The 27,730-nt window shown below is 38.6% G+C and overlaps 1 protein-coding gene across 2 annotated transcripts in view; it reads left to right on the top strand.

Moving 5' to 3' along the window:
- The window catches only part of AR (androgen receptor), a 207,409-nt gene that overhangs the window by 131,903 nt on the left and 47,776 nt on the right, over nt 1–27,730 (top strand). The window contains exon 3 of one of the 2 annotated variants that reach the window (XM_032845589.1): nt 4,043–4,369. The exons of the other annotated variant lie outside the window; for it this stretch is intronic. Within the exon in view, the coding sequence (XP_032701480.1) occupies nt 4,043–4,056 (14 nt within the window). The 3' untranslated portion in view covers nt 4,057–4,369. Of the gene's footprint in view, nt 1–4,042; nt 4,370–27,730 lie in introns of those variants that run through there. 2 annotated transcript variants of the gene reach the window in all.

Below are 27,730 nucleotides of genomic sequence, written 5' to 3'. Positions count from 1 at the left end.
AAACCTGTACCTCCAGAAGAGAGTACAGAAGAGGAAACTTCCTTTTATACAAAAGAAGAAACTGCGATTTGGAGATGAGTTAATCTTTATAAAGAGAATAAAGATTAGAATTCTCAGTCTCTTTGCTTCCAGTCTTTGTTTCAGTTCCTGGGACACCCCAGTGGAATCTCCTCAGCTCCTGGCTAGACTAGGGACTCCCTTCTACTGAATACCTCATAAGAACAGGCCTGGTAGTAATTTGCTCATGCATTCAGCCAGTAAACATTTACTAGATGCTTACTACATGTGAGATACTAGGCTCACATACACAGGATATAGAACTTGCCTCAAGGAGCTTGGTGATCATAATCCTGAACATCTTTTTTTTTTTTTTTTTAGAAAGGGAGAGTGTGCATGTGCAGGTTGGGGGGGCAGGAGCAGAGTGGGAGAGAGAGAGAGAGATGGAGAGAATCTTAAGAAGGCTTTTTGCCTGGTCCAAAGCCTGACGTAGGGCTCCAGCTCATGACCCTGAGATCACGACCTGAGCTGAAATCAAGAGTCAGATGCTTAACCAACTGACCCAACCCAGTGCTCTAATCCTGGACATCTTTAAATCTCTTTAGTGAATGCAAGACCACGATATCCACTGCTCATTTGTTTGGTTTTTTGTTTGTTTTGTTTTTAAGATTTTGTTTATTTGACACAGAGAGAGATCACAAGTAGGCAGAAAGGCAGGCAGAGAGAGAGAGGGGTAAGCAGGCTCCCCACTGAGCAGAGAGCCCGATGTGGGGCTTGACCCCAGAACCCTGAGATCATGACCTGAGCGGAAGGCAGAGGCATAACCCACTGAGCCACCCAGGTGCCCCTCTACTGCTCATTTGAACTTCACAATTATCTGGGACAGAAGGCAAAGTCAAAACTGAGGCTTTTCCAGTTAATCAACAGATCATAAATGGAATAACTAGAATTTGAATCCAGGTGTTCTGAGTCCAAAGATAACAGTCACTCTGCTATAGCACAGCTTCCCCTCAAATATATAAACATACTAACCCAGAATATAAAGAAAGGGTTATGCCTAGGCAAACAAGAAAAACAACAGTGAAGAGGAACAATAGACTCAGAAATGACAGAAAGAAATTAAGAAAGACATAAATATTGTGGGGAGAAACCAAGGAGCCACTGAGTAGCACTAATTTGACAGGGAGCTTGTCTTCCTAAGAAAGCCCCAAATACTTAAAAAGAGCTGTTGATTTATCAGCAGATTCTTCATTAGGTAGGGCCAGGGACATGCGAACCATAGTGCTTTTACCACCTCCTACTCTTCATAGGGAAAATTATGATTCTGATACAGCCAGTCTTGCTGGCTTCTAATTCACTCTCATCACAGAGTCACAGAACAGAAAGCATAATTTAACACCTTTTCTCAAGAGAAGTTTGCTAATTACCAAGCTCTAAGGGAAGAGTTCAGAGACAGAGCATGTATATGTATGTGAGCCCAGTATCTCACATGTAGTAAGCATGTGTGTGTGTATGTGTATGTGTGTGTGTACACACACACACAAATAATAGAGGCCTGATTCCTTGAACCTTGGCTTTGAGCCTTCTCAAAGTGTACCACAGAATGTTTTCCATGGTGCCAGGAGCAAGAGAAATTTATTTTCCTCCCCTTTGATGTCAAAAACAGAAAATGTTATATTTCAAGAAAGAGGTAAAAAGTCATAAAATCTTGTTGTCTTTTAAAATTTTGATCTTCCTTTCCCTCCTGAGATGCATCATAATCTGGACAGACCTTGATTTCTTGGTAGTAACTGCATGTGGGCCCTGGAGACTGGGCTTCTCACAGTTCCATAAGTTACATAAACACATTCCTACAGCCCTGTGGTTACAACCTCTTTCACTTTGTGGACAGCTAATTCAGCCATGAGTTGTTTGATGAAAAGACAAAAGATTCGTAGTGCTTGGAGTCTTAAAATGTTAATCTTTTAAAACTTGAAGAAAAGAAACTTAGAAATCTAAAAATCTGAGCAAGTCATTTTACGGACAAGGAAACTGAGGCTCAGAGAGAGGAAATGGCTTTTCAGGTTTAAAGACATAAAACTGGTAGAAATTAGGGCTGCCTAGAGATTTCTTGTTTCTTATCTGAGGGGCTCTCTTGCCTCACAGCCAATTAGTAGAATCACAGAGATTGTTATCTTGAAAGTCCCCAAAATTATGTGAGGCAGCACAATAAATCCTTAGAACAACCCTTGCCTCCCCAAAAGTGCTCAGACCCTGTGAGTCCCCTCTGCTTCCACCATGTGTAAGAGCATCTTCTGAAAGTACATAATTTTCCCTTCAGCAGAGGAATAAGTACTAATGCTAGTCTGTAGCAGAAGGGCTCTATGAGGCATTTTATGATATGAAGATTCTTGCAAGTTCTCATGTGTATAAATGATTTTTTTTTTGGAGAGAGTTTCATGGCTTTCATGTGATTCTCAGAGGTCCTATAACACAGAAAAGATTACAGACTGCTAGTCTAGTTTAGTCTTTGATAAGGAATTTATGGACTCACAAAAGAGTAGCCTGACTAAGGGGATACCCAAAATGGCTGATGACTGGCACTTCCCCCACATGGTGTCCTTTTATTCAACAGTGGGTGCTTACTTAATGTATATGTGAGACCTCTACCAGGCACTGGGATAAGAGATATTAACAAAAACTATTAATTGAGCACTAAGTATACCCAATATTGCTTTGTAGACATTTTCTTATTCTGTCCTCACAACAACCCTATGATGTAGGTATTATTATTGTCCCCAGTTTGCAAGGCGAACTGAGGCATAGAAGAGTCAAAATGACTTCCCAAAGTCATACAACTAGTTAATGAATGTGGAGTGAATATGACAGAGATAAGTTGCTGAACTAGAAATACACACACACCCCTAGAGCATACAGAATAAGAAAAGGAGTTGTTTTACCTGGAAGTTTGTGAAGGCTCCACAGAAAAGTTAAAGGTTGATTTACGTCTTGAGGGATGTATAATAATTTGCTAGGTACAAAAAGGTAGGAAGGGAACTTTAGAAAGAGGGAACAGACTAGCCAAAGACAGGATTACATGAAAGCAAGAGGTCTATTTGAGAAACATATAGTACAGAGATGGTTGAGTTCCCCTTATCACATGCAGCAGGCCCCTTGAACAGCCGTCAGTTAGCCTTTTGTGCCTGCCCCACCCCATGCCCAGTTACACATTCCTGTCCTCCGCTAATCTCGGCTTTTTGGAAGTAGGCTGCTGTCTTGGTAGTGGAAAAAGATGCAATGCAAGAGCACCAAAACTGCTCTGCTTCTGCCATTGACTTACCATGTGACTTTAGGCATGTCTCATTCCCTCCATGCATAACAAACCTCCATATGAATAATAAAGAAGTTGGACTATATGGTTTTGAAGAATTTAGCAGTGAATCTATAACAACTGAAATATTTCAAATAAAGCTCTAAAATCTTATAGATACTTCATTTGTATCAGATGTGATACAAATCAGATGTGACAGATGTGTCCATTTGTCACTGGTTCACTTTATTATGCATCAGCCATGGGAAATAGGTAGACCTGAGTTCAATCCCAAGTCACTTAACTTCTCTGTGTTTCTGTGAGGAGAGTAATAGCTTACATGACTCTTGTAAGAACAAATAATGCGTAACACAGCTCCCAGTGCCCAGTAAGTTTTGGTTTCTTCTCTTGGAATAAAGCTTTAGCCACTGGCACATATACACTTGTGGTGTCCCCTGGGAAACCAGAAAGGGAAGATGGGAAATGGTATTTGTGGTACTCCCCTGGTTAATATAAGGTGTGCGCGTACGCATGCACACACACACACACACACACACACACACACACACCCCTCTTCAGTATTACTTAATTACTGATCAGAAAGGGCCAATAGTATCTAATGTAAGGCACACACACACACACACACACACACACATCCCTCTTCAGTGTTACTTAATTACTGATCAGAAAGGGCCGATAGTATTTGTGTAAGAATATAGCAAAGGTTAGTTTCTTCCTTCCTTCTTTGTCTTCCAGGGCACTATGTGTAACATTCCCCAGACAGCTCAGCAAGCACATACTTCATTGATTATCCTGGCTTCCAGGCTCTGGACTTGAAGGTGTTATAGCTTTCTGTGTGTCTTCATCTTCAAAACTTGTCTGACCTCCCTGGTAAGCAGGTCCATAGCCATAGGCCAGGACAAAAGCTAATAAAGGTCCTAAATTATCCTCCGTGTTCTTCAGCCATTGGTTTCCCTTGTCCAGCCAGAGGTATCTTTAAAGTATGTTGAGGCCAGATTCAACAGAAACCTGAGCCAGCACCTGTGTAAATAAAATTTTAAGGCTTCTTTTCCTGAAGCCAGATGGATATTTTTGAAACCAAGCCAGGTTGTCTTTTATGTAGAGTGCTGCCTTCTATATTATTGGAGATGAATATGGTTTTGTTGTAGTGTTATTATTTTTGTAATTGTTTTTTGGGGTAAGGGGCATTTCTTTCAAAAATAGGATAATGTCTCGATATGACCTATGACTCTACTGTGTTTGAAATGAAACACTGGTAATATGCTGGAATTCATTCTGCTTCCCATAGATTGGCTATACATCTCTCCACCCCCACTCACTCTTCAATGTTGATCCTTCCAAAAGTGAGCCAGCCAAAATCAATGTGTAGCATACTGCTTATCTCTAACTCTTACCTGAATCACATTCAGATCTTACCTAAAACCCTATGCATTTAGGCAATGGTTAATAACCTCTCAGGGGCCCCAGGGCCCATTAGTAGGTGGATATCCAGTTCTTGAGGTTCCTTAGCTCTGGTCAGCTTCAAAATACAGACAGGGATGGTCCTTTATTTGTGTTGATTATAACTAAAGGCGTCCCCCTTCCCACTACCCTGCCTCTTCTGCCACCGAACCTGTGTAACCTCCATGCCTCTCCAGAAACTCCTCTGTAGCCCCTGGTTACTTAGAAAACGTTTTTTTCTTAAGCAGAGAAAGTCAATTATCATATTGTTTCACTTACTTGTGGTTCATAAGAAATACCATGGAGAACATTAGGAGAAGGAAAGGAAAAGTGAACTGGGGGAAATCAGAGGGGGAAATGAACCATGAGAGACTGTGGACTCTGAGAAACAAACTGAGGGTTTTAGTGGGAGGGGAGGGGTGAGCCTGGTAGTATATATTAAAGAGGGCATGCATTGCATGGAACACTGGGTGTGGTGCATAAACAATGAATCTTGGAATACTGAATAAATAAAATAAAATTAAGAAAACAAAAGTTTTTCTTTGTCTTCTTTGCAACTTGATGAGGACTAGCCAGCAAATTTAGACTCAGATTATGATTATATGGGAGCACAAATAAATGTAGAAAACAAAAGAAAGAGGTTTGGATATGTGGAGTGACTTCTTATCTACCTAAGAGCCCTACAAAGATACTAAAATTGTCTCTACCTAGAAGCCCTATTGATATATGAGTAAAATGCTTGATTTAAGTCCAAGGTTTGTTAACTGCGTGAACTTGGGAAAAACGACATCTCCTCCCTGAGCTTTAGTCTTCTCACCTGTGAAATGAGGATAAGGATGACCATCCCCAGAGTAGTTACAAGAATTACATGAGGTTGGAGTGCCTGAGTGGCTCAGCTGATTGAGTGTCTGACTCTTGGTTTCAGCTCAGATTATGATCTCAAGGTCATAAGACCAAGTCCTGCATCCAGCTCTGTGCTCAGTGAGGAGTCTGCTTGGGTTTCTCTCCCACCTCCTCCTCTCTCATAAATAAAATATTAAAAAAAAGAATTACATGAGGTAAGGCAACTGCAAGTTTCCTTGCATAGTGTCAGACTTTAAAAAATAGAGTGAACAAAACACTGTAAACAATGTCTTCTACTACATGAATGAAAAATCAGCCCCATGTCAAATTAGAGAATGTTTCCAGGGGTCCCATGATTTCACTGTGGAAATGCTAGTAACATTAAATAATTCATGTGTTGCTATTTACATAGATAATTTGGTAATAATTATTTTCAGACAGATAGCATATTTCAGATGCAATTCAGAATATAATAGTTCTGCAGATGTGTACATTCTTGAGTACCAAAAAACACAAAAGGAGTTGGCTAGAGCAATTTGGGCAGCACAAAGCTTCTAGGTCCTGCCTCCTAGTTAGAGGGAATTAGATTTGGGGTATTTGTATTCTCATGGTCTAGTGGCAGAGAAGAAAGGTTGGAGGTGAGTAGCTTATACTCATTCATTTTTCTCAACAAGCATGTATTGTGTCATGCCCTGTGTGGGCCCAGAGACAAGTGTGAGTTGGCCCTGTTGTCAGGGAGTTTCTAGTCTAATGGACATACTCTCCAAGGTCAGTTAAGTTTTTGTTTTTTAATTTTTATTTATTTTTATTTCTTTTCAGTGTTTCAGAATTCATTGTTTATGCACCATACCCAGTGCTCCATGCAATACATGCCCTCCATAATAACCACCACCAGGCTCACCCAACCCCCACCTCCTCCCCTCCAAAACCCTCAGTTTGTTTCTCAGAGTCCACAGTCTCTCATGGTTCATTGCCCCCTCCAATTTCCCCCAAATCACTTCTCTCCATCTCCCCATGTCCTCCGTGTTATTCCTTATGCTCCACAAATAAGCAAAACCATATGATAATTGAAGGTCAGCTAAGTTTTAAAACAACTCTGACTAAGACCATCACAATTTGAGGGGCCAGTCCCCATCAGCAGGTCTGGAAGCCTTTTCAAGAACAACAAACAATAATGATGATAATAGTCATAGCAGCTAATATTTACTGAACATTTTCTATGTGTTAGGCATTACACTAAGTGCTTTCTTAAACTTCACAACACCCCTACGAGGTAGTAGATGCTTGCAAATGAGGAAACTGAGGTACAGAGGACTAAGAGAACAGGAAGAGAACTAATCCATCTCAGTAAAACATACCTTCAGCCACTATTATGTATCAGGCCTTCTGCTAAGAACTAAGGAGAGAGTTAAGAGTAAAAAAATCTCAGTTCAGCAGGAGCAACAGATAAGCACCCAAGTGAGGCAAGCATATTCCAGGACTTCTGCTTGATACTGGAAACTGAGTGATGAATGAGACACAGTCCTCCTTTCAAAGATCTCAAAGTTTAGTGGGGGATATCAATGTGTAAACAAAAATTAAATACTCTTCTGATAAGTGCCATAAGAAAGATTAAGTAAAAAATGGGACAAATTATGCAGCAATTGATTGTTTTAAATCAAAGGCCTTAAGAAACTATGTTATTAAGAATTATGGAGAGGGGCCCATGGATGACTCAGTCAGTTGAGCATTTGACTCTAGGTTTGAGCTCAGGTCATGATCTCAGGGTCATGAGATGGAGCCCTGAGTCGGGCTCCATGCTGGGCATGAGGCCTGCATGGGTTTCTCTCTCTCTACCTCTCCCTCTGCCCCTCACCCCGACTCAGGCACTCTCACTCTCACTCTCTCTCTAGGGTGAATAAATAATTCTTTAAAAAAAGAATTATAGAGAAACTAATTGATCTAAATCAAAGCCTCCCCCCCAAAAGAATGTGGAGTTTTTTGTCTTTTGTTTTTGTTTTTAATTTTTTTTATTTATTTTCAGTGTAACAGTATTCATTGTTTTTGCACCACACCCAGTGCTCCATGCAATCTGTGCCCTCTCCAATATCCACCACCTGGTTCCCCCAACCTCCCACCCCCCACCCCTTCAAAACCCTCAGATTGTTTTTCAGAGTCCATAGTCTCTCATGGTTCTTTTTTGTTTTTTTTTAAACTTAATTTTATTTATTTATTTGCAGAGAGAGATCACAAGTAGGCAGAGAGGCAGGCAGAGAGAGAGGGGGAAGCAGGCTCCCTGCTGAGCAGAGAGCCCGATGTGGGGCTCGATCCCAGGACCCTGGGATCATGACCTGAGCTGAAGGCAGAGGATTAACCCACCGAGCCACCCAGGTGCCCCAAAGAATGTTAATCTAATTTTATTTCAGCTTGGTCATTTGTGTTCCATTTTTCATTCTATTCCTAAAATGAATGATTAGTATTTGTTTTGCATCCAAGTATAACATAACAAAATACTGCAGGAAGCTGAAGTATTGTAGTTAATATAGTTAAACTCTTTAATAAACTAGTTAACTATTTATTAAACTAGTGAATGTAGTTAAACTATTCTGTTATTCCATTGCATGCCCACACTTTCTTCTTCCTCACTTTTATTCAGGCTCCTCCCTCTGCTACAAGTGCTTTTCCTCCTCATCTCCATATCCTTAAGTCCTATGTTCCTTCAAAGCTTCATTCAAAAGCCTCTTCCTCCATCAAAAGCCTCCACCCCATCAAAAGGCACCAAACCTTTGTCTGTACTCCCACAGTACTTCATCAGTGCTCTTGTGGTTCTGACCACTTTTTGCTTTACCTTTCAGTAATGTACTTACCTATATATTTCTCTCTGCTGGAGTGATTTCTTTTTTTTTTTGTTTTATTTTTATTTTTTTATTAACATATAATGTATTATTAGCCCCAGGGGTATAGGTCTGTGAGTCACCAGGTTTACACACTTCACAGCACTCACCGTAGCACATACCTTCCCCAATGTCCATAACCCCACCACCCTGTCTCTGCTGGAGTGAGTCCTTTAGTGGAAGGTTCACTTTAATGAAACCATGATTTTATTTTAGATGTATTGGAAACCTATTTTGTGTTGTGTCTCGTGGGCTTCAGCCTTCAATCTTAAACATATGAAATTACATCACCTATCTGGAAATTTATACTTTCTACTAGTGGCTTTTTTAAATGCCCACCACCTTCAAACAACAACTGACTAAAATGTATCTTACTCTTTTAGGCCTTGCCCTCATGCTTACGTAATTTATAGAATAACTTTTTTTTTTCTTATACATCTACTGTTAGACATTTAGATTATTTACATGTACTTAGGTTGAAGTCATGCACATTATAATTTTCTTTTTATAATTTCCTTAGGACCCATTTCTACCAGTGGAAATACTAAGTCAAAAGCATGGATTGGGGAGGGAGCATGTGATAGGCAGATCTTTAGGAATGGTAGACACAGTTGAGGAACTGGAGAGAGGCAGGTGGCTATATAGCCAGCCAAAATCATATGTTCTGTGTTAAGAAATTATGAAAAGCCCCTCTGCTTGAAAGTATCTTGCCATGTAGGAGCTGTCACAGTGTCTGATACCCTCACCATATGTGGAACTGTTTACTTTCTGGGACACATTCAGCCATTATCAGGAAATACTATAGGGTATTAGGTTGTCAGTATATCCATTGGCAGGACTCTGGAGGCATGAAACACCAGTCTCATAAATTTTGAAAAGCATAGGGGATTGGAACAGGTTCTGTTATCTTTTATCTGGAATAAGAAGGATTAGATAACCATCAAAGTGGCAAGCTCTGAGGAGCCAAGGGTCAAATGAAAACATTGAGCATTTGGTAGGTTGGAAGAACAGAAGGGGAAGAGGGAAGCAAAGGAAGGACTGTGGAGAGAGATAAATACGTTTCATTTAACAGGACTTGGAATTGTATTAGGTTTGAGGGTACAACAGAAGTGGTGAGATCACCTTATACTAGGGAGAGATGATTAAGTTCTGAGCAGCCAATAGATGACTTTCGATAGAATTGTAGGGGTGATGGCCCGAGGGCATATCCGGTTCCAAATTCGCTTCTGTAGACATTAGAAAACCATGAGGATTTTGGACATCAGAAAATCAGCAGGGCAGAAGAACTTAGGGCAGCAGAGCAGACTCAGAACATACAAGTATGTTCACATCAGCCATCACACAGGATTGCAACTACTAATGGGCAGTAGAGGCCAGCTGCCACTACCTTTTGTGATGGGAGAATCTTTAGAAATGATAGGTGTCTTTGAGGAACTGGAGGGAGTTATTCATATTCACCTATTGGTTGACTTCACTGATGTGGTATAGGAGCTGTAGCTTTTAAATACTTCAGTTTTCTTTTTTGGTGGAGACTGCAAAATCTATTGCAGAATTGTAAATTCTACATGGGAAAAAAAAAAAAAAACAGGGTCCCCAAGTTGCAGTAAAACATGGAACCCTCTGTGTTTGATTCTTTAAAAATCAAACTGCATTTTCCAGCTCTATCCCCCAGGGTGTTTTTTGGTCACCCCTGGGACTCAGGTTCTCTTACTTCGGTTCCTCATGCTACCACACATTGTTCTTGGCCTCTTCACCCTGAGTATAAGTATAGATCACATTCTTTGGGTTCCCACAAAACAAAAATGATGAGCTCTTATTTATCAAAATGCATATTAGTAAATACTGAGGGAGAACTAACTGGATACCCTGTATAGAAAATAAAGGTAGGAATCTGTTCCATTCCTTAGAATCCCAGATAAAACAGTAAAGAGCATTCTTTGGACATTAGATGTCTTCCCATAAGGTGGCTTTACTTTGGCCATGTCACCTTGGCCCAGTCTTTACTTGGTAACACTCTTCCTTATTTGTTAACCCATCCACTATGCTCCTAGGATGTCCTAGGGAAATGCCAAAAACTTTAACATATATCCAGCAAAAAGAAGGTCACATTCTAATAACAAGCCCTTATATGATGCTGTGAGCATTTGACACCTACATTGCTAGGAACACTAGTGAGTGACCTGAGCCCTCTTCGAAGCAGCCTGTGATTGATGTATTGCTTCAAGGAGACCCTCACTGTTCTAGGAAATACAATCCAGAGTTTGTGGACTCACATCAGGGAATATGTACAGGCAATGGGTCCTGCAGATAAGGTTTCCTCTGATTAGCTTCAGAGATTTTAAGGCAGCTAAGATGTGGTAGAGTAGGCCTTAGGAAATTCATTTGATCGCTGTAAACTCAATTTCTTCATCTATAAAACGGAGATAATACAGTTGGCTGAAAAGCCAAAAGAATTGATGCTTATAAAATTACCATATAAATTGCAAAATGTCATATATTAGTTTTTGTTTTATAGGGATCTCCTTAGCATTGTTCAGGAGAGTCATGGTTATTGTTAAATAAATACTTGCCTCTGACCACCCTGGAACCTTTTGCAAAGAGAGTTGCCTATAGGGGAGACAGCTTTGCTTGCAAATAACTTCATGGCTTGCATGTTTTCTTTTTCTTTCCTTTCCTTTCTTTTTTCTTTTCTTTTCTTTTCTTTTCTTTTCTTTTCTTTTCTTTTCTTTCTTTCTTTCTTTCTTTCTTGGCTTGAATGTTTTTTATGCACATAGGTCATTAATTCATAAAGCATCTCTCTTCAAGTGTGCCGTCACATCACAATGATTACCTCTGAATCAGGGCCTCTCAAAGTGAAAGTACCTGCCCCCCCATAGTCTATTACAAATGTAATTGAACAATTGATTGGCAATATGTCCAACCACTTTTGCATGATATAGGGATAGGCAGATATATAATTTTATTTATGGAGATACTGTCTCCCAACAAGTGAACAGTAGCCAGAAAATGGCCAAGAAAGGATAAGAGAGTGCCTTCCCATCAGGGCTCAGCTTTCAGCTTTAGTTGCAAGGTTACTAAAATCCTGTGCCGATAAATTGCAGGGTTTATAGAAAAACCAAAACTTTCTCCAAGAGCAAGCCCTTGATTCTTTGCCTAATGTTTTTAAATCCCAGCAGACATGATCTGGCATTTGGCAACAGGGCAGTGTCCTGAGCTGTATACAAATTGAGGAAGAGAAGTGATATTATTAGAATGGATTTATTTGTTGTAAGTTATAAATATATGGGCTTTTTCAATTCCATCACCCTCAAAATTGTGTCTGTTTCCCACAATGGAGCAGTCTCTCTGCCTTTAATATGCTTGCTTTGTGCTGGGGATTCTTGCCTGGCTAACACATGAACCTTGTAAAACTGATTCCAAGGTACTTTTCTTTCTTTGTTTTTTGTTTGTTTGTTTGTTTGTTTGTTTGTTTCTCTTGATGCCCAAACTGCCAGGGTCAGTAGTGGCTGTGGTGGACTGACAATGAGGTGGTAGTAAGCTGAGCTTTTTCCTCTGGCCTCCCCTGACCCATTCCATCCATCATCGAGAGGGCACTAAGCCAGCATTCCGCAGAGTATCCTCACCAAACTCACTGAGACTGAAGGGGAACCATGTTTTCAAACAGTCATTACAGAGAAAAGGAATGAGACTTATTAAAGTTTGTAAAATTATGGTGGTCTCTTTGTTGATTCTTTTCATTCCAGAAAAATATTACTCTTCTTTAGGAAATTATCAAAACCTTATGCTCTTCCAGGACCTGAACTGCTTCCTTAAGCATAATATAGGGAACTCTCTTGGCCAACAAAATATTAAAAAATCAACCATTTATTCATTTATGCATTCAGCTAATGTATATGGAGATTCTTCCTTTCATTCCAGTCTGGAATGACAAAAAATATTAAGTTTTTTCTTTGTCTCCCTCATAAGCTAATGAGGAATATATCTGCTGTTTCATTTTATAATGATCTATCACATTTCATATACTGCTGGGTATTTTCATATGGTAATGACACAAGGAAATGACTGAAAAGTGGAGAGAGGTTGGAGAAGAAGAACTTGAGTGTGGATTTACCTACTCTCAAGGCTCCATTTTGAAATACTGGGATTGCAGTTTCAAAGGACTATTTTGTAACCTCACCCCATGGCACTGCAGACAATAGATCTTGCTGCCACTGGAGGCAAGAAAATGGGTGACAGAATAAAATGGGTGAGATTAGAAATTAGAAAAAGTTAGAGTTCATTTCCTTTTCTAAAAGTATCTACTTTATGCATGCATCACAGCAGAGCAAAACCACCACTAGAGAAAAGAAAGATAGTGTATGACCCCGGAGAAGTCACTGAACTCTCTGGAATTCTGCAAAGATGTTAATGGTATTTGTCCTTTCTACTTCATAGGTATGTTGTGAGATGATGTATGGAAAGGGATTTACTAATGTTAAAATATCTTACAAATGTCAGGGATTGCTATTAAGACCTTATGTATGTAGATCTGCCTTTATTAGTGACCTTTGTACTTTAAAGACCTTTGCATGCTTTTAAATTAAATCATTTGTGCTACAATTTACAGGGCACTCTTGATTTCCTTTTCAAACTCCTCTCTCAGAAACTAAGAATTATTTGGCAACAAAAGGCGCACTAGAATTTATATATATATTTCACATACCACAACATTTACCCTTTGTAAGTGTGCCATTCCATGGTTTTTATTATGTTCAAGAAGTCACTCAAGTATCACTATTATCTAATTATAGAGAATCTTCATCATCTTGAAAAGATACTCTGTACCCGTTAGCACGTACTCCAGGTTTCCCCTCTCTCAGACTCAGGTAAACACTAAAATACTTTCTGTCTCTGTGGATTTATAAATTCTGGACATTTTATATAAAAGAAACAACACAATATGTGGCCTTTTTATCTGGATCATTTCATTTAGCATGGTGTTTTCAAGATTAATCCATGTTTTAGTATGTATCTGTACTTCATGCAATTTTCTGGCTAAGTAATAATTTTTGGATTGTATGGTAACTCCATGTTTAACTGATAAAGTGTTTTTTTAATAGATACTGCATTGTTGTACATTCTGATCAGCAGTGTACGAGGCCTCAAATTTCTCCACATACTTGCCAACAGTATTATCTGTTACTTTATTATTAATTGTTAATTATTCCCATCCTAGTTGGTGTGAAATGGTATTTCATTGAGGTTTTAATTAGCATTTTGCTAATCGCTTTTGATGTTGTACATTTTTTTCAAGTGTTTGTTGGATGTCTGTATATCTTCTATAGATAAATGACTATTCATATTATTTGCCCATGTTTAATTGGATTATTCCTTTTTTATTATTGATTTGTATGAGGTGGGGGTCCAACCTCATTCTTTCCCATGTAGATATCTTGCTGTCCTTGCAAAGTTTGTTGAAAAGGTATCTTTTCCCATAGAGTTGTCTTATTATCCTTGTTGAAAAACTATTAATCATAAATGTATGAACTTACATCTGGACTCTTAGTTATAGTCCACTTAACTATATGTCTCTCCTTAGGCAACTATCATATACTTTGATTACTGTAGCTTTGTAGTAAGGTCTGAAATTGAGAAGTGTGAGTCTTCTAGATGTCTTTCATTTTCAAGATAGTTTTGGCTATTCTAGGACTCTTGCATTTCCATATACTTTTTTGGATCACTTTGTCAATTTCAGGAAAAGTGCTAGAGGGTTTTTTGATACATATTATATTGAATCTCTAGGTCAATGTGGGTAGCATTGCCATGTTAACAATATTAAGTCATTAAGTTCATCAACGCAAGATGGCTTTCCATTTATTTAATTGTTCTTTAATTTATTTCAGTTAAGTTTTATTAACTTTATTAACAATGTCTGTTTTACAGTTATTTGTGAAACTTACCCCTAAATATATTATCCTTTTTTTAAATTAACATATAATGTATTATTTGCCCCAGGGGACAGGTCTGTGAATCATCAGGCTTACACACCTCACAGCACTCACCGTAACACATACCCTCCCCAATGTCCATAACCCAAGCACCCCATCCCTACCTCCCCAACCCCCAGCAACCATCAGTTTGTTTCGTGAGAATAAGAGTTTGTGTCCCTCCTGATTTCTTGTTTCATTTTTTCCTTCCCTACCCCCCACAACCCCTACCCTGTCTCTCAAATTCCTCATATCAGAGATCATATGATAATTATCTTTCTCTGATTCACTTATTTCGCTCAGCATAATAAGCTCTAGTTCCGTCCATGCCATTGCAAAATGCAAGCTTTTGTTTCTTTTGATGGCTGCATAGTAGTCCATTGTGTATATATACCACTTCTTCTTTATCCATTCATCTGTTGATGGACATCTAGGCTCTTCCCATAGTTTGGCTATTGTGGACATTGCTGCTATAAACATTCAGGTGCACATCCCCTTTCGAATTGCTACATTTGTATCTTTAGGATAAATACCCAGTAGTCTGATTGCCAGGTCACAGAGGAGCTTTATTTTTAACTTTTTGAGGAACCTCCATACTGTTTTTCAGAGTGACTGCACCAGTTTGCATTCCCACCAACAGTGTAGGAGGGTTCCCCTTTCTCCGCATCCTCGCCAGCATCTGTCATTTCCTGACTTGTTAATTTTAGCCATTCTGACTGGTGTGAGGTGATATCTCATTGTGGTTTTGATTTGTATTTCCCTGATGCCAAGTGATGTGGAACGTATTTTCATCTGTCTGTTGGCCATCTGGATGTCTTCTTTGCAGAAATGTCTGTTCATGTCTTCTGCCCATTTCTCGATTGGATTATTTGTTCTTTGGGTGTTGAGTTTGATAAGTTCTTTATAGATCTTGGATACTAGCCCTCTATCTGATATGTCAATTGTGAATATCTTCTCCCATTCTGTCAGTTGTCTTTTGGTTTTGTTGACCATTTCCTTTGCTGTGCAAAAGCTTTGATCTTGATGAATAACCAATAGTTCATTTTTGCCCTTGCTTCCCTTGCCTTTGGCGATGTGTCTAGGAAGAAGTTGCTGTGACTGAGGTCAAAGAGGTTGCTTCCTGTGATCTCCTCAAGAATTTTGATAGATTCCTTTCTCACACTGAGGTCTTTCATCCATTTTGAGTCTATTTTTGTGTGTGGTGTATGGAAATGGTCCAGTTTCATTGTTCTGCATGTGGCTCTCTAATTTTCCCAACACTATTTGTTGAAGAGACTGTCTTTTTTTCCATTGGACACTCTTTCCTGCTTTGTTGAAGATTAGTTTACCATAGTGTTGAGGGTCTATTTGTGGGCTCTCTATTCTGTCCATTGATCTCTGTGTCTGTTTTTGTGCCAGTACCATACTGTCTTGATGATGACAGTTTTGTAATAGAGCTTGAAGTCTGGCATTGTGATGCCACCAACTTTGGTTTCTTTTTTCAACATTCCTCTGGCTATTCGGGGTCTCTTCTTGTTCCATATAAATTTTAGGATTATTGGTTCCATTTCTTTGAGAAAAATTGATGGTATTTTGATAGGGATTGCGTTAAATGTGTAGATTGCTTTAGGTAGCATAAACATTTTCACAATACTTGTTCTTCTAATCCACGAGCATGGAATGTTTTTCCACATAAACTATTATATCATCTGCAAAGAGTGAGAGTTTGACTTCTTTGCCAATTCGGATGCCTTTTATTTCTTTTTGTTGTCTGATTGCTGAGGCTAGGACTTCTAGTATTATGTTGAATAGCAGTGGTGAGAGTGGACAGCCCTGCCATGTTCCTGACCTTAGGGGAAAACCTCTCAGTTTTTCCCCATTGAGAATGATATTCGCTGTGGGTTTTTCATAGATGGCTTTGATGATATTGAGATATGTACCCTCTATCCCTACACTGTGAAGAGTTTTGATCAAGAAAGGACACTGCAATTTACCAAATGCTTTTCCAGCATCTATTGAGAGTATCATAGGGCTCTTGTTCTTTCTTATATTAATGTATTGTGTCACATTGATTGATTTGCAAACGTTGAACCAAACTTGAAGGCCAAGAATAAATCCCGCTTGGCTGTGGTGAATAATCCTTTTAATGTACTGTTGGATCCTATTGACTAGTATTTTGATGAGAATTTTTGCATCTGTGTTCATCAAAGATATTGGTGTGTAATTCTCTTTTTTGATGGGGTCTTTGCCTGGTTTTGGGATCAAGGTAATGCTGGCCTCGTGAACATGTTTGGAAGTTTTCCTTCCACTTCTCTTTTTTGGAACAGGAGAATAGGTATTAATTCATCTTTAAATGTTTGGTAGAGGGGCGCCTGGGTGGCTCAGTGGGTTAAGCCTCTGCCTTCGGCTCCAGTCATGATCTCAGGGTCCTGGGATCGAGCCCCGCATCGGGCTCTCTGCTCAGCAGTGAGCCTGCTTCCTCCTCTCTCTGCCTGCCTCTCTGCCTACTTGTGATCTCTCTCTTGTTCTGTCAAATAAATACATAAAATTAAAAAAAAATGTTTGGTAGAATTCCCCTGGGAAGCCATTTGGCCCTGGGCTCTTTTTTGTTGGAAGATTTTTGATTAGTGTTCCCATTTCCTTGCTGTTTATGGGTCTGTTCAGGTTTTCTGTTTCTTCCTGTTTCAGTTTTGGTAGCTTATACATCTCTTAGGAATGTATCCATTTCTTCCAGATTGTCTAGTTCACTGGCATATAGTTGCTCATAATATATTCCTATAATTGTTTATATTTCTTTCATGTTGGTAGTAATCTCTCATCTTTCTTTCATGATTTTATTAATTTGGGTCCTTTCTCTTTGCTTTCTTATAAGTCTGGCTAGGAGTTTATCAATCTTACTAATTCTTTCAAAGTACCAACCAATTCCTAGGGTCATTGATCTGTTCTACTGTTCTTTTGGTTTCTATTTCACTGATATCTGCCCTTTATCATTTCTCTTCCTCTATTATTTCTCTTCCTCTGCTGGGTTTAGGCATTATTTGCTATTCTTTCTCCAGCTCCTTTAGGTGTACTATTAGGTTGTATACTTGAGACCTTTCTTGTTTCCTGAGAAAGGCTTGTATTGCTATATACTTTCTTCCTAGGCCCGCCTTTGCTGCATCCCAAAGACTTTGAACAGTTGTGTTTTCATGGGTGGATGTTCTTGCTCATCCTCTGGGGGAAGGGTCTGTTGCAATGATTCTCAAATGTGTTTGCCTGAGGTGGAATTGCACTGCCCTTGCCAGGGGCCAAGCTAAGTAATCTGCTTAGGTTTGCTATCCAGAACTTTTGTTCCCTGAACACTTTCCGTAGAGCTTTGGAGGACAGGAATGAGGATGGCGGTCTCCAAATCTCTGGCCAGTAGGAGGAGAGAGTTGGGGCCCCACTCCTCAGTGTGCCCTCAGAGAAAAGCAGTAAATCCCTTCCATCTCCCTGGTCTCTGGCTGTACTCTGAGCTCACCTGGCCTGTGACCGAGCATTTCTGTTTCTGGTGCATGGCCCCCTTTGGAGTCTCCAAACCCAGCAGATTCCTGCAGTGTACTCCTGCACCACTCTCCCTGAAGGAGGAAGGAGGGTGGTCTCTCTGGATCTGCCACTTGTAGGGTCCCTGCTTAAAAAGCAGTGGCCTGAATGTGCCTCAGATCTCAGGTAAGCCCAAGCTGAGAGCTCCCTCTTTGTCTCTGTCTCTGCAGCTGGCTTCCCCCACTCTGATACCTGGAAGCTCTGCTACATTCAGGCACCCCCAGTCTTTCTGTGACCTCATGGGTCCTGAGGCCACACTGTCCCCACAAGGGCTCCACCCCCTGCTTAGCCTCTGGAGCAACGTCCCTCAGTGGAGCAGACTTCTAAAAGTTCCAGAACCCAGCTCCTCCCCCAGCAGTCTATCTTCCCATCGCTTTGGATTCACTTCTCCACACTTCCTACCTTCCAGAAGGTGGTTGATTTTCTGTTCCTAGAATTGCTTCTCTTCTCTTCTATCTCCTGTTGAGTTCATAGATGTTTAGAATGGTTTGATAACTATCCAGCTGAACTCCTGGGACCTGATGACATTTCAGTCTCTTACTCCTCCACCATCTTGCTTCCTCCCTAAATATATTTTTTTTTCTTTTTGATGCTTTTTTATAGATGGAGTTTTTTTTTCTTAATTATATTTTGGATTATTCATTGCTACACTGTAGAAATACAATTAATATTTGTATAGTGATCTATTATACTGCATCTTCGCTGAATTCATTTATTAGCTCTGTTATTTTGTGTAGTTTTTAGAATTTTCTACATGCAAGATAATATCATCTGAAAAGAGATATTTTAATATCTTCCTTTCATTCTGTATGCCTTTTCTTTTTTCTTTTTCTTTCTTTCGTCTAATTGCCCCAGCTAAAACATCTACTACCATGCTGAATAGCAGTGCTGAGAGCAGACATTGTTTCTTATTTTAGGGAGGAACCAAGGAAGCTTTCAGTCTTTCACCACCAGTTGTCGGTATTTCATGGATACCTATTATTGGGTTTGCTATCCAGAGCTTGGTTGAGGAAGTTTCTATGTAATCCTGGTATTTTTATCATGAAAACTAGTTAGATTTTACCAAATGCTTTTCCTGTGTCTGTTCAGATCACTATGTGGCTTTTGTATTTTATTCATTAAACTGATATTTCATGGATTTTTGTTTTCTGAACCAACCTCCATTCCTGGGATAAGTCTCACTTGATTATAGGGTATAATTCTTTTTATATATTGCTGGATTTGGTTTCCAAGTATTTAAAAAGCTCAGATTTTTCCTTTATAGTCATCAGAGATAGTGGTTTTCAGTTTTCTTTTTGCACTATCTTATCCTTGTTTTGTTATCAGGGTAATAATAGTTTCATAAAATGAATTGGAAAACATTCCCTTATCTTTTTCTTTTTTGGAAATAGTAAGTACTAGTTCTTTAAACATTTGGTAAAATTCCCTGATAAAGCCATGCGTTCTTGGGCTTTTCTTTGTGGGAAATAATATATTATTATTAGTTACTATTATTACTAATTAAATATGTTGTTATATATCTATTCAGATTTTCTTTTTACTTCTGAGTCAGTTTTGGTGGTTTGTATCTTTCCAGTAATTTTTTTATTTTATCAGTGTTGACATATAATTGTATATTATATTCACTAATAATCTTTATTTCAGTAAGATTTATTTCAGTTAAGATGATTCAATAAATTCCTTATTTCAGTAGTATTGTCTTTCATTCCTGATTTTCATAATTTGAGCTCTGTTTCTTTTTTTATATTGGTTAGTTTATTAAAGGGTTTATCCATTTGTTGATCTTCCCAAAGGACTAAGATTTGGTTTTATTCATTTTCTTTTTTGTTTTATATTCTCTACTTTATTTCTTTTTTTAAATTTTATTTATTTTTTTACTAATCTCTACACTCAATGTGGGACTCAAATTCATGACCCCAAGTTCAAGGGTCACATGACTCTCCAACTGAACCAGCCAGGCACCCCTACTTCATTTATTTCTGTTCTAATCTTTTTTAAAAAGATTTTATTTATTTATTTGACAGAGAAAGAGAGAGAGAACATGAGTGGGGGAAAGGACAGAAGGAGAAGCAGACTCCCCACTGAGCAGGGATCCCAATGCAGGGCTGGATCCCAGGACCCTGGGATCATGACCTGAGCTAAAGGCAGGCGCTTAACCGACTGAGCCACCCAGGCACCCCTTCTTTTCTAATCTTTATCACTTTCCTCCTGCTTTCTTTTAGTTAGTTCTCCCTTTTCTAGTTCTCTCTCTTGGGATGATAGTAGGGAGAACTACATCTTTTTAACCCACTGAGCCACCCAGGTGCCTGCAAGAACTACATCTTTTTAATGTAGGCATTTATAGCTATAAATTTAATCTAAGCATTGCTTCATTGAATTTCATAAGTTATGCCATGTTGTCTTTTCAATTCATTTGATATTTTCTTATGTCCCTTGTTTTCTTCTTTGACTCATTACACTGCATTGTTTAATTTTCTTAGATTTTTGAATTTCTGAAGCTCTCTTTTATTACCTGTTTATAGTTTTATTTTATTTTGATCAGAGAACACTCTTGGTATGACTTCAATGAATTTAAATTTTTTGAGACTCAATTTATGGCCTTGAATTTGTTCTTCCCTGGAGAATGTTTCATGTGCACTTGAGAAGAATATGTATTGCAGTGTTTCAGGGTGGAGTGTCGTGTAGATGCCTGTTAGTTCTAATTTGTTTATGATGTTCATGACTTTTCTTTTCTTACCTTCTTCTTACTTGTTCTATGCTTTATTGAAAGTGTGGTATTTAAGTCTTCAGTTTTATTGTTGAATCATCTATTTTTCCATTCAATTCTGCCAGTTTTTACTTTATATTTTGGGGTGGGGGGGTCTGTTATTAGATGCATGTGTTTACAACTGTATGTTTTTTTAGTGGATTCAACATGTTACCATTATAACATGTCCATCTTTGTCTCTAGTCACATGTTTTATCTTAATGTTTATTTCATCTGATATTAGTAGAGCATATCCAACTCTCCTTTGGTTACTATTTGCATGGAATATATTTTCCATTCCCTTTGCTTTCAATCTATTTTTGTCTCTGAATTTATTTTTTTAAAGATTTTATTTATTCATTTGAGAGAGAGAGAGAGCATGCAAGTGGAGAGAGGAGCAGAGAGAGAGAGACAAGCAGACTCCATCCCCATGGGCTCAATCCCATGACCCCAAGATCAAGACCTGAGCCAAAATCAAGGGTTGGACACTCAACCAACTGAGCTACCCAGGCAAGCCTCTTTCTGTCTCTGAATTTGAACTTTCTCCTGTAAACAGCATAGTTACATCTTGTTTTTTCAATCCATTTGTCAAATCTTTTTTTTTAATGACAGTGTTTACTCCAATTACATTTAATATAAATAACTTATTTTTTATTATGTTCAGTTAGTCACCGTATAGTACATCATTAGTTTTTGATGTAGTGCTCAATGATTCATTAGTTGCATATAACACCTAATGCTCATCACAGCATGTGCCTTAACTTATAAGGTAGAATTATAAGTTAAATGGTTTGTATGGTTTGTTGGTGGTGGTGTTTGATGTTGTTTCTGTTGTTTGCTTGTTTAGTGACTTTTTAGAACTAAATTCTGGATGCCTGTGTATATACTGAATCTTTTCAAGGCCTCCTGTGAACATTTCATTTCCCATTTTTTAAAAAAGATTGTATTTGTTTGTTTGTTTAGTGGAACGTGGAGCTTAACATGGGGCTTGAACTCACAATCCTGAGATCAAGACCTGAGCTGAGATCAAGAGTTGAACGCTTAACTGAGAAGCTTAGGAGACACTTAAGATTTTATTTTTAAGTAGTCTCTGCCCCCAGCATGGGGCTTGAACCCACAACCTGGAGATCAAGTGTTACCTGCTCCAACAACTGAGCTAGCCAGGAGCACCATCATTTCCCCATTTTTTTCAAGCCTTTCAGTTAGCTCATTTGTTGCCATATTTGCTATCCACCAACTTAGCCAGGCCGATATCCAGCATTTGCCTCTGATTATTTTCTGGAAACTCCCCCAGGGAAAAAGCTGTTCATACTGAGCAGGCTATAAGTCAGGTTAAATAAACACAGTCTTGAGAGCAGTGTTCCTGGGAGTCCCCAGACAGGTAAAAATAATGGCAGTTCTCTAAGAAAGAGTCTTTGAAGGAGTTCCAACATCACTTTATCTCCTCCAGTGGGTACCAGGCTGGTTTTCACCTTTCACCTTCACTGCAGGCTGTTTTTTTTTTTTTATGGTTACTATGGTACTGAGGAAGGAGTGACAGGGAATAGAGTAAATTTAAACACTGCAAAGTTTTGAATAAATGCTCCCTAGTCACAAGTGTTTGATTAATTTCTAGAGTTCTTAAAATATTTATTCTGACCCCCGCCTTTTTTTGCCAGTTTTCTAATTTCCTTTATGGAGTAGAGAAATTTAGGGATTCCTCCCTCCATCATTTTCTCACATTACTCCAGTCTAAGAGATGTTTTGATTGAGAACTTCCCAACCTTTAAAAAATTGCACATCTAAAGTGTCCAGGAAAAGTGACCCTGAAAGTTAATTGAATTTTCAGGATCTTCTAGCTATTCCTAAGGTCACTCACCCCAATGCTGTTTTTTGTTTGTTTGTTTGACAAGCAAGAAGAAAAGTATTATTTTTCACATGTGATTGGTATAGAAATGTAGGCCAGGCCGTGTTTCCCCCTCTACTCAAAGTCTTCCAGTATCTCTCCATCTCATTCAGAATAAAAGTTCTGACCTAAAAATTGTTGGCCTTTAAGATCACAAATGATCTGTACTGATGTTACCTCTCAGACCTCACATACTGCCACTTTTCCTCATGCTATAGCTGCACTGGCTTCTTTGCCAGTCCCCCAAAATGATAGGCATTGTCCCACATCAGGGCCTTTATATCAATTATTCTCTGCCTCGAATGCTCTTCCCCAAGATATGTGTGGCTTACTCCCTCACTTGCTTCAAGATTTTTTCCTAAATGTCACTTTAATGAAGCCTGCTTCCACCACTCAATTTAAAATAAGTCTGTCCTAGGACTCTCTGACCCCTTTACCATGCTTTTTGTCCATAGCACTTGTTGCTTTCTAACATACTACTTAATTTTTTAATTGATTGAGTCTATTGTTGATTGTCAGTTTCCTTCCCTCTGCACCTCCTCACATACATTAATATGAATATTAGTCAAGGTAATTATTTTTTTTATTATTTGTTCACTTACATATTCTAAGCATCCAGAACACTGTGTGGCATAGAGTAGATATTCAAAAAATATGTATTAAAATAATTAATCTCTTAATTCTGACCAGATTTTTCTTAATATTTTTTCTGTTTTATGGAATATAAACCAGTGCCTAGTATAGATTATGGCACTTAATGGGTGTTAATAATTTTTGGTTGGATTACATAATGAATATTATGCTCCATTTTCAACCCTTTGTTTATCCAGTATTGTCAGGTAAATTAAATGTTCCACCTAAATGAACTTTTCCAGAAAACTGATCTCCAAAAAGTCTAGGTTTTAATATTTTTTATATATCTTATTAGAATAGGTAAAATGGTTTGCATGCCTTCCAAAACATAGCAGAGTTACTATAATTAACTTGTTTTGTTGCTATTTGGAATACTATGGAGAAAAGAATGGGAGTAAGAGTCAAAGTACCTGATTGTCGCGATCATTTCACCTCTTCACTGCACAAGCTTGGACAATTCTGTTAACCATTCTAAACCTCAGTTTTATCATTTATAAAATGATAATAATTGCCCTGAATATCCCATGTATTGTTGTGAAGTTCAGAGAAGACAGTGGTTTGGAACACTGTCTGTAAGTTATAAAGCTACCTACAAATGCAAGGTGGAGGTTATATAAATGTTTATGATTTGGGAAGATGCTGGATATAGATGAACTCTTTCCTACTGGTGAGTGTTTAGGGAACAAAGAAGGGGTACGCTCAATATGAGAATGGCTAAGCCTGAGTAACACCAGTGTTGCCTATCATTAGTTGCAGATAATTTTACATTCCTGATGTTCCAGAATGGGTCTCTTTCAAAACAGGAATTTTGCAAGTCTCCTTGTCCTAAATTACTAATAATTATTGATGTTTTACAGATTTTAGAGCCAAGGATAACTATTGTGTTTTTAGGAAAATTTCTTGTGCCTTTAGTGCTAAAAACATACTCCAAAGTTCATAGACACTCAAATACCTAGGGACCTTTGGGACAGTGAAAAAAGAACAGATAAAGTTAGACCTGTTTGTCAGCTGATGTTTCTCCAGTTGGCCTGGGTGGTTTTTGTTTTGTTTTGTTTTGTTTTGTTTTTCATTAAGGGAAGCCTAACAACATGTACTTTTGAGTTCTTCTGACCTTCCTAATCACAAATGGAAAGGAGTAATTTACTCATTTTGGGGTTCTACATTATAAAGGAATTTTAAGATTAATGAGAGACTTCCCATTTGGTCAGTAACCATTATTTTTGTTCACAATTCAGTTGATTTAAATGATTTTGGTGAGGATTCTTTTGGGGCATTCAAATGTATAAAAGGAAAATATATTATCTTTATGGCAAATGGATGGTAAGGATGGACCTTTCTCAATGGATGCAGTTTCCTGTCTCATTCTCTGATGGTTGGAAGGTAAAGTCTAAGAGTGTTTTAACTAAGCAGTCAGCATGCCAACAGTTCATTCTACCACCCCACTGGCCTCCAAAGGTCATTTTCCTAGCCGTGCCCATTGCTCGGTTACAGTAACTGGTCTTTCAGATAATAATCACCAAAACGCAAACCAAAGCAGAGGCTGAGGGAAGGAACATTAAAACCTGTTTGGCCATCTATCTCAAGGCAATTGTAAAGAGAAAAATCTTTGGTTTTGGTACAAAGGGAAAGAAAAATGGATGGAATCAGTGTGTTTGTGATATTTTAGACTTTTTGATGACCAACAAATCATCAGTTTTACAGCATGTTAAATTCATCAAACTTGGCTCTTTCCAACCTCTATGCCTTTTCAAATGTATCCTTTCCTCTGCCTGAAGTGTTCTACATTTCCATTTTACAGTAAGCTAAATTGAGGTCCAGAGAAGTCAAGTGACTTACTCCAAGTTCCAGCTAGTAAGAAGGCAGAGCAAGGACTTGAAAGCAGTTTGTGGAACTATAATGCCCCATTTTCCCCCTACTGTACTACACAGGCTCCTTTTGTTATAGTTTCCACTAATTCCTCCATGAGTGCCCCACCTCAAACCTTCAGCACCTTTGTGGGGCTTCCCTAGAGTCAGAAAGAAATTTTGGCTTCTTAGTGCTATGAGTCCATCACAGTGTGACTCTCCTAAAGGGAAGTCACTCAAAACAGTCCTTGGGAGAGACTTGGAGAAGGTGGCTATGAAATAATTGGGATGCAGGTTCACATCTTCTGTCTTCTAATTAGTAGTGCCTCAGCCTTCAGTAGGGATGGCAGTGACACCACAGGCAACCTTGACCTCAGTGAGGCAGCATATTTAGGGGAGGCACTAAAAGCTTCTCCAGATTTTCTTGAGGCTGTTGCACAGTTCAGTTAGTCCTTCATGGGGCCCAGGCTTGGATTTTTCTTTCATATACCTTTTCCTTTCCTTTTTCCTTTTGTTTTCTTTTCCTTTCATCTTTTCTCTTCCTCACCACCCCATTCCTTCCTCCTCAACCCTGCCCCTTCCTCCTCCCTCTCCTCTTCTCCTCCTCTTTTTCTTCTCTCTTTTTCTATCTCTCTCATCTTTAATCTTGTTAAGAAACATGTAAGTGTTTTGGTAAGGTCTAAACTATAATCATCTTAATATGTAGCTTTTGAATTTTCAGGACATCAAATCAGAGCAGCACCCAGAAGGAGAACACAGTGCAGATGTGTGTCTGAGTTGTATTTTATTATATTTCAGTTTTCAAATTTGATCTTAGGTGACCCCCCTTCTAAAATACTATATAGGAAGGATATATAAATAATTTGAAAAGCTCTTTATTATGGAACACTTGATAAATAATATTAAGTACAGTCCTTGAGTGCTTCACAATAAAGATTTCAGCAGTCACTTCAGCCTTAATCATTTCTTCCTGTGTTCCACATGATCCCATGAGAATGCCTATCATTCAATTAGCTCTTGTGTACCACGTACCTGAAACTTGCCGGATACTTCACATATATTATTTTGAATTCTCATGGCTCTGCAAAAATGGATGATATGATCCCAATTTTATAAGGGAGGAAGCAGATAAATGGATGATATGCTATTTACCCAAGATTATGCTATTTGCTGTAACTACTAAATGACATTGTTGGGATTCACAACCCAGTCCTTCTAACTCCTCTAAGTCTATGATCCTGTCACAGGACCATACTTCTCTGCCACTTAACAAGTGGCTAAGAACAGGTAATAGAAGCTTTCACAGTCTATGCCTAATAGTCTCTGAATCTCCAGGCTGCATTAATTTATTGAGAGATTATTAAATTCTGATCATGCTTCCTCATCATTTTATATACAAAGAAATTGAAGCTTGAAGGAAAGCAATGATTTGCCCAACACCTCACAGTGAGTCATTGAATTCAAGCCATGACCTATAGCTTCTTGCCCCATTGCAAAATCCCTTTATATTCTTTTGTATTATTGCTGCTTCATGTGAATTTATGTGTTTATTTCAAGTTTCTAAAAGGCAGGACCGAGGATTTCTCTTTCTCCTCTACAGATTTAAGCACAGGCTGAACAATCGAATTTTCAGAGGGCATTTGTTAACTAGCCAATTTTGTTGTTGTTGTTGTTGATAGCAAATGTACTTTCTCTGACCCTATTAGAAGCACAGCTCCCCTAATTACACAGTGTGTTGAACAGGCAATGCACCTGTTGTGAATGGTTATTCTAAAACTGGGAAGTATAATGTGCTGGGAACCTTTTCTTGTTTTCTGTCTGAGATATTATGAAATATAATTCCCTTGTGTAGATAGGGATACTGAAGCCCAAATAGGGGAAAAGATTTGTCTGAAGGTCATAGGGAAATTCATAACAGAGCTGTGCTGATTTTAAATGTATATTTGGAATGGCAATACATGGACATGATACAAAATTTTAAAATCACAAAAAGTTAAAGAGTTAAATATAATTCTGAGCTGCCATCCCTCAGGCATGTAGTTCTCTTTCTGGAGGATAACCACTATTAGTTTCTTGTGTATCCATGTAGACATAGCATGTATACTAATAAATATATATGTTAAGTATATCAATATATCAATCAATACACCAGTATTCCTCACAAAGCTAGTGTTCTGTATTGTTTTGTATCTATTTTTTTTCACTTTATAGTATATCTTGGAGATTGTTTCACATCAGTATATATATATATATATGTAATAGCTTCATTTTTTAGAATTTTTTATTTATTTATTTGTCAGAGATAGAGCATAAGTAGGGAGAGTGGTAGGCAGAGGTAGAAGCAGGCTCCTTGCTGAGCAAGGAACCCAATGCAGGACTCAATCCCAGGACCCTGGGATCATGACCTGAGCCGAAAGCAGATGCTTAACCGACTGAGCTACCCAAGCATTCCAATAGCTTCATTTTTTTAAGCTTTTATTTATTTGACAGAGAGAGAGAAATCACAAATAGGCAGAGAGGCAGGCAGAGAGAGAGGGGAGGAAGCAGGCTCCCTATGGAGCAGAGAGCCCGACGTGGGGCTCGATCCCAGGACCCTGGGATCACGACCCAAGCCGAAGGCAGAGGCTTTAACCCACTGAGCCACCCGGGCGCC

Source organism: Lontra canadensis, unplaced genomic scaffold (assembly GCF_010015895.1).
Source record: "Lontra canadensis isolate GAN:19392208 unplaced genomic scaffold, GSC_riverotter_1.0 scaffold166, whole genome shotgun sequence".
Taxonomy (NCBI): Eukaryota; Metazoa; Chordata; class Mammalia; order Carnivora; family Mustelidae; genus Lontra; species Lontra canadensis.
This window is presented reverse-complemented; position numbering and strand designations above follow the sequence as displayed.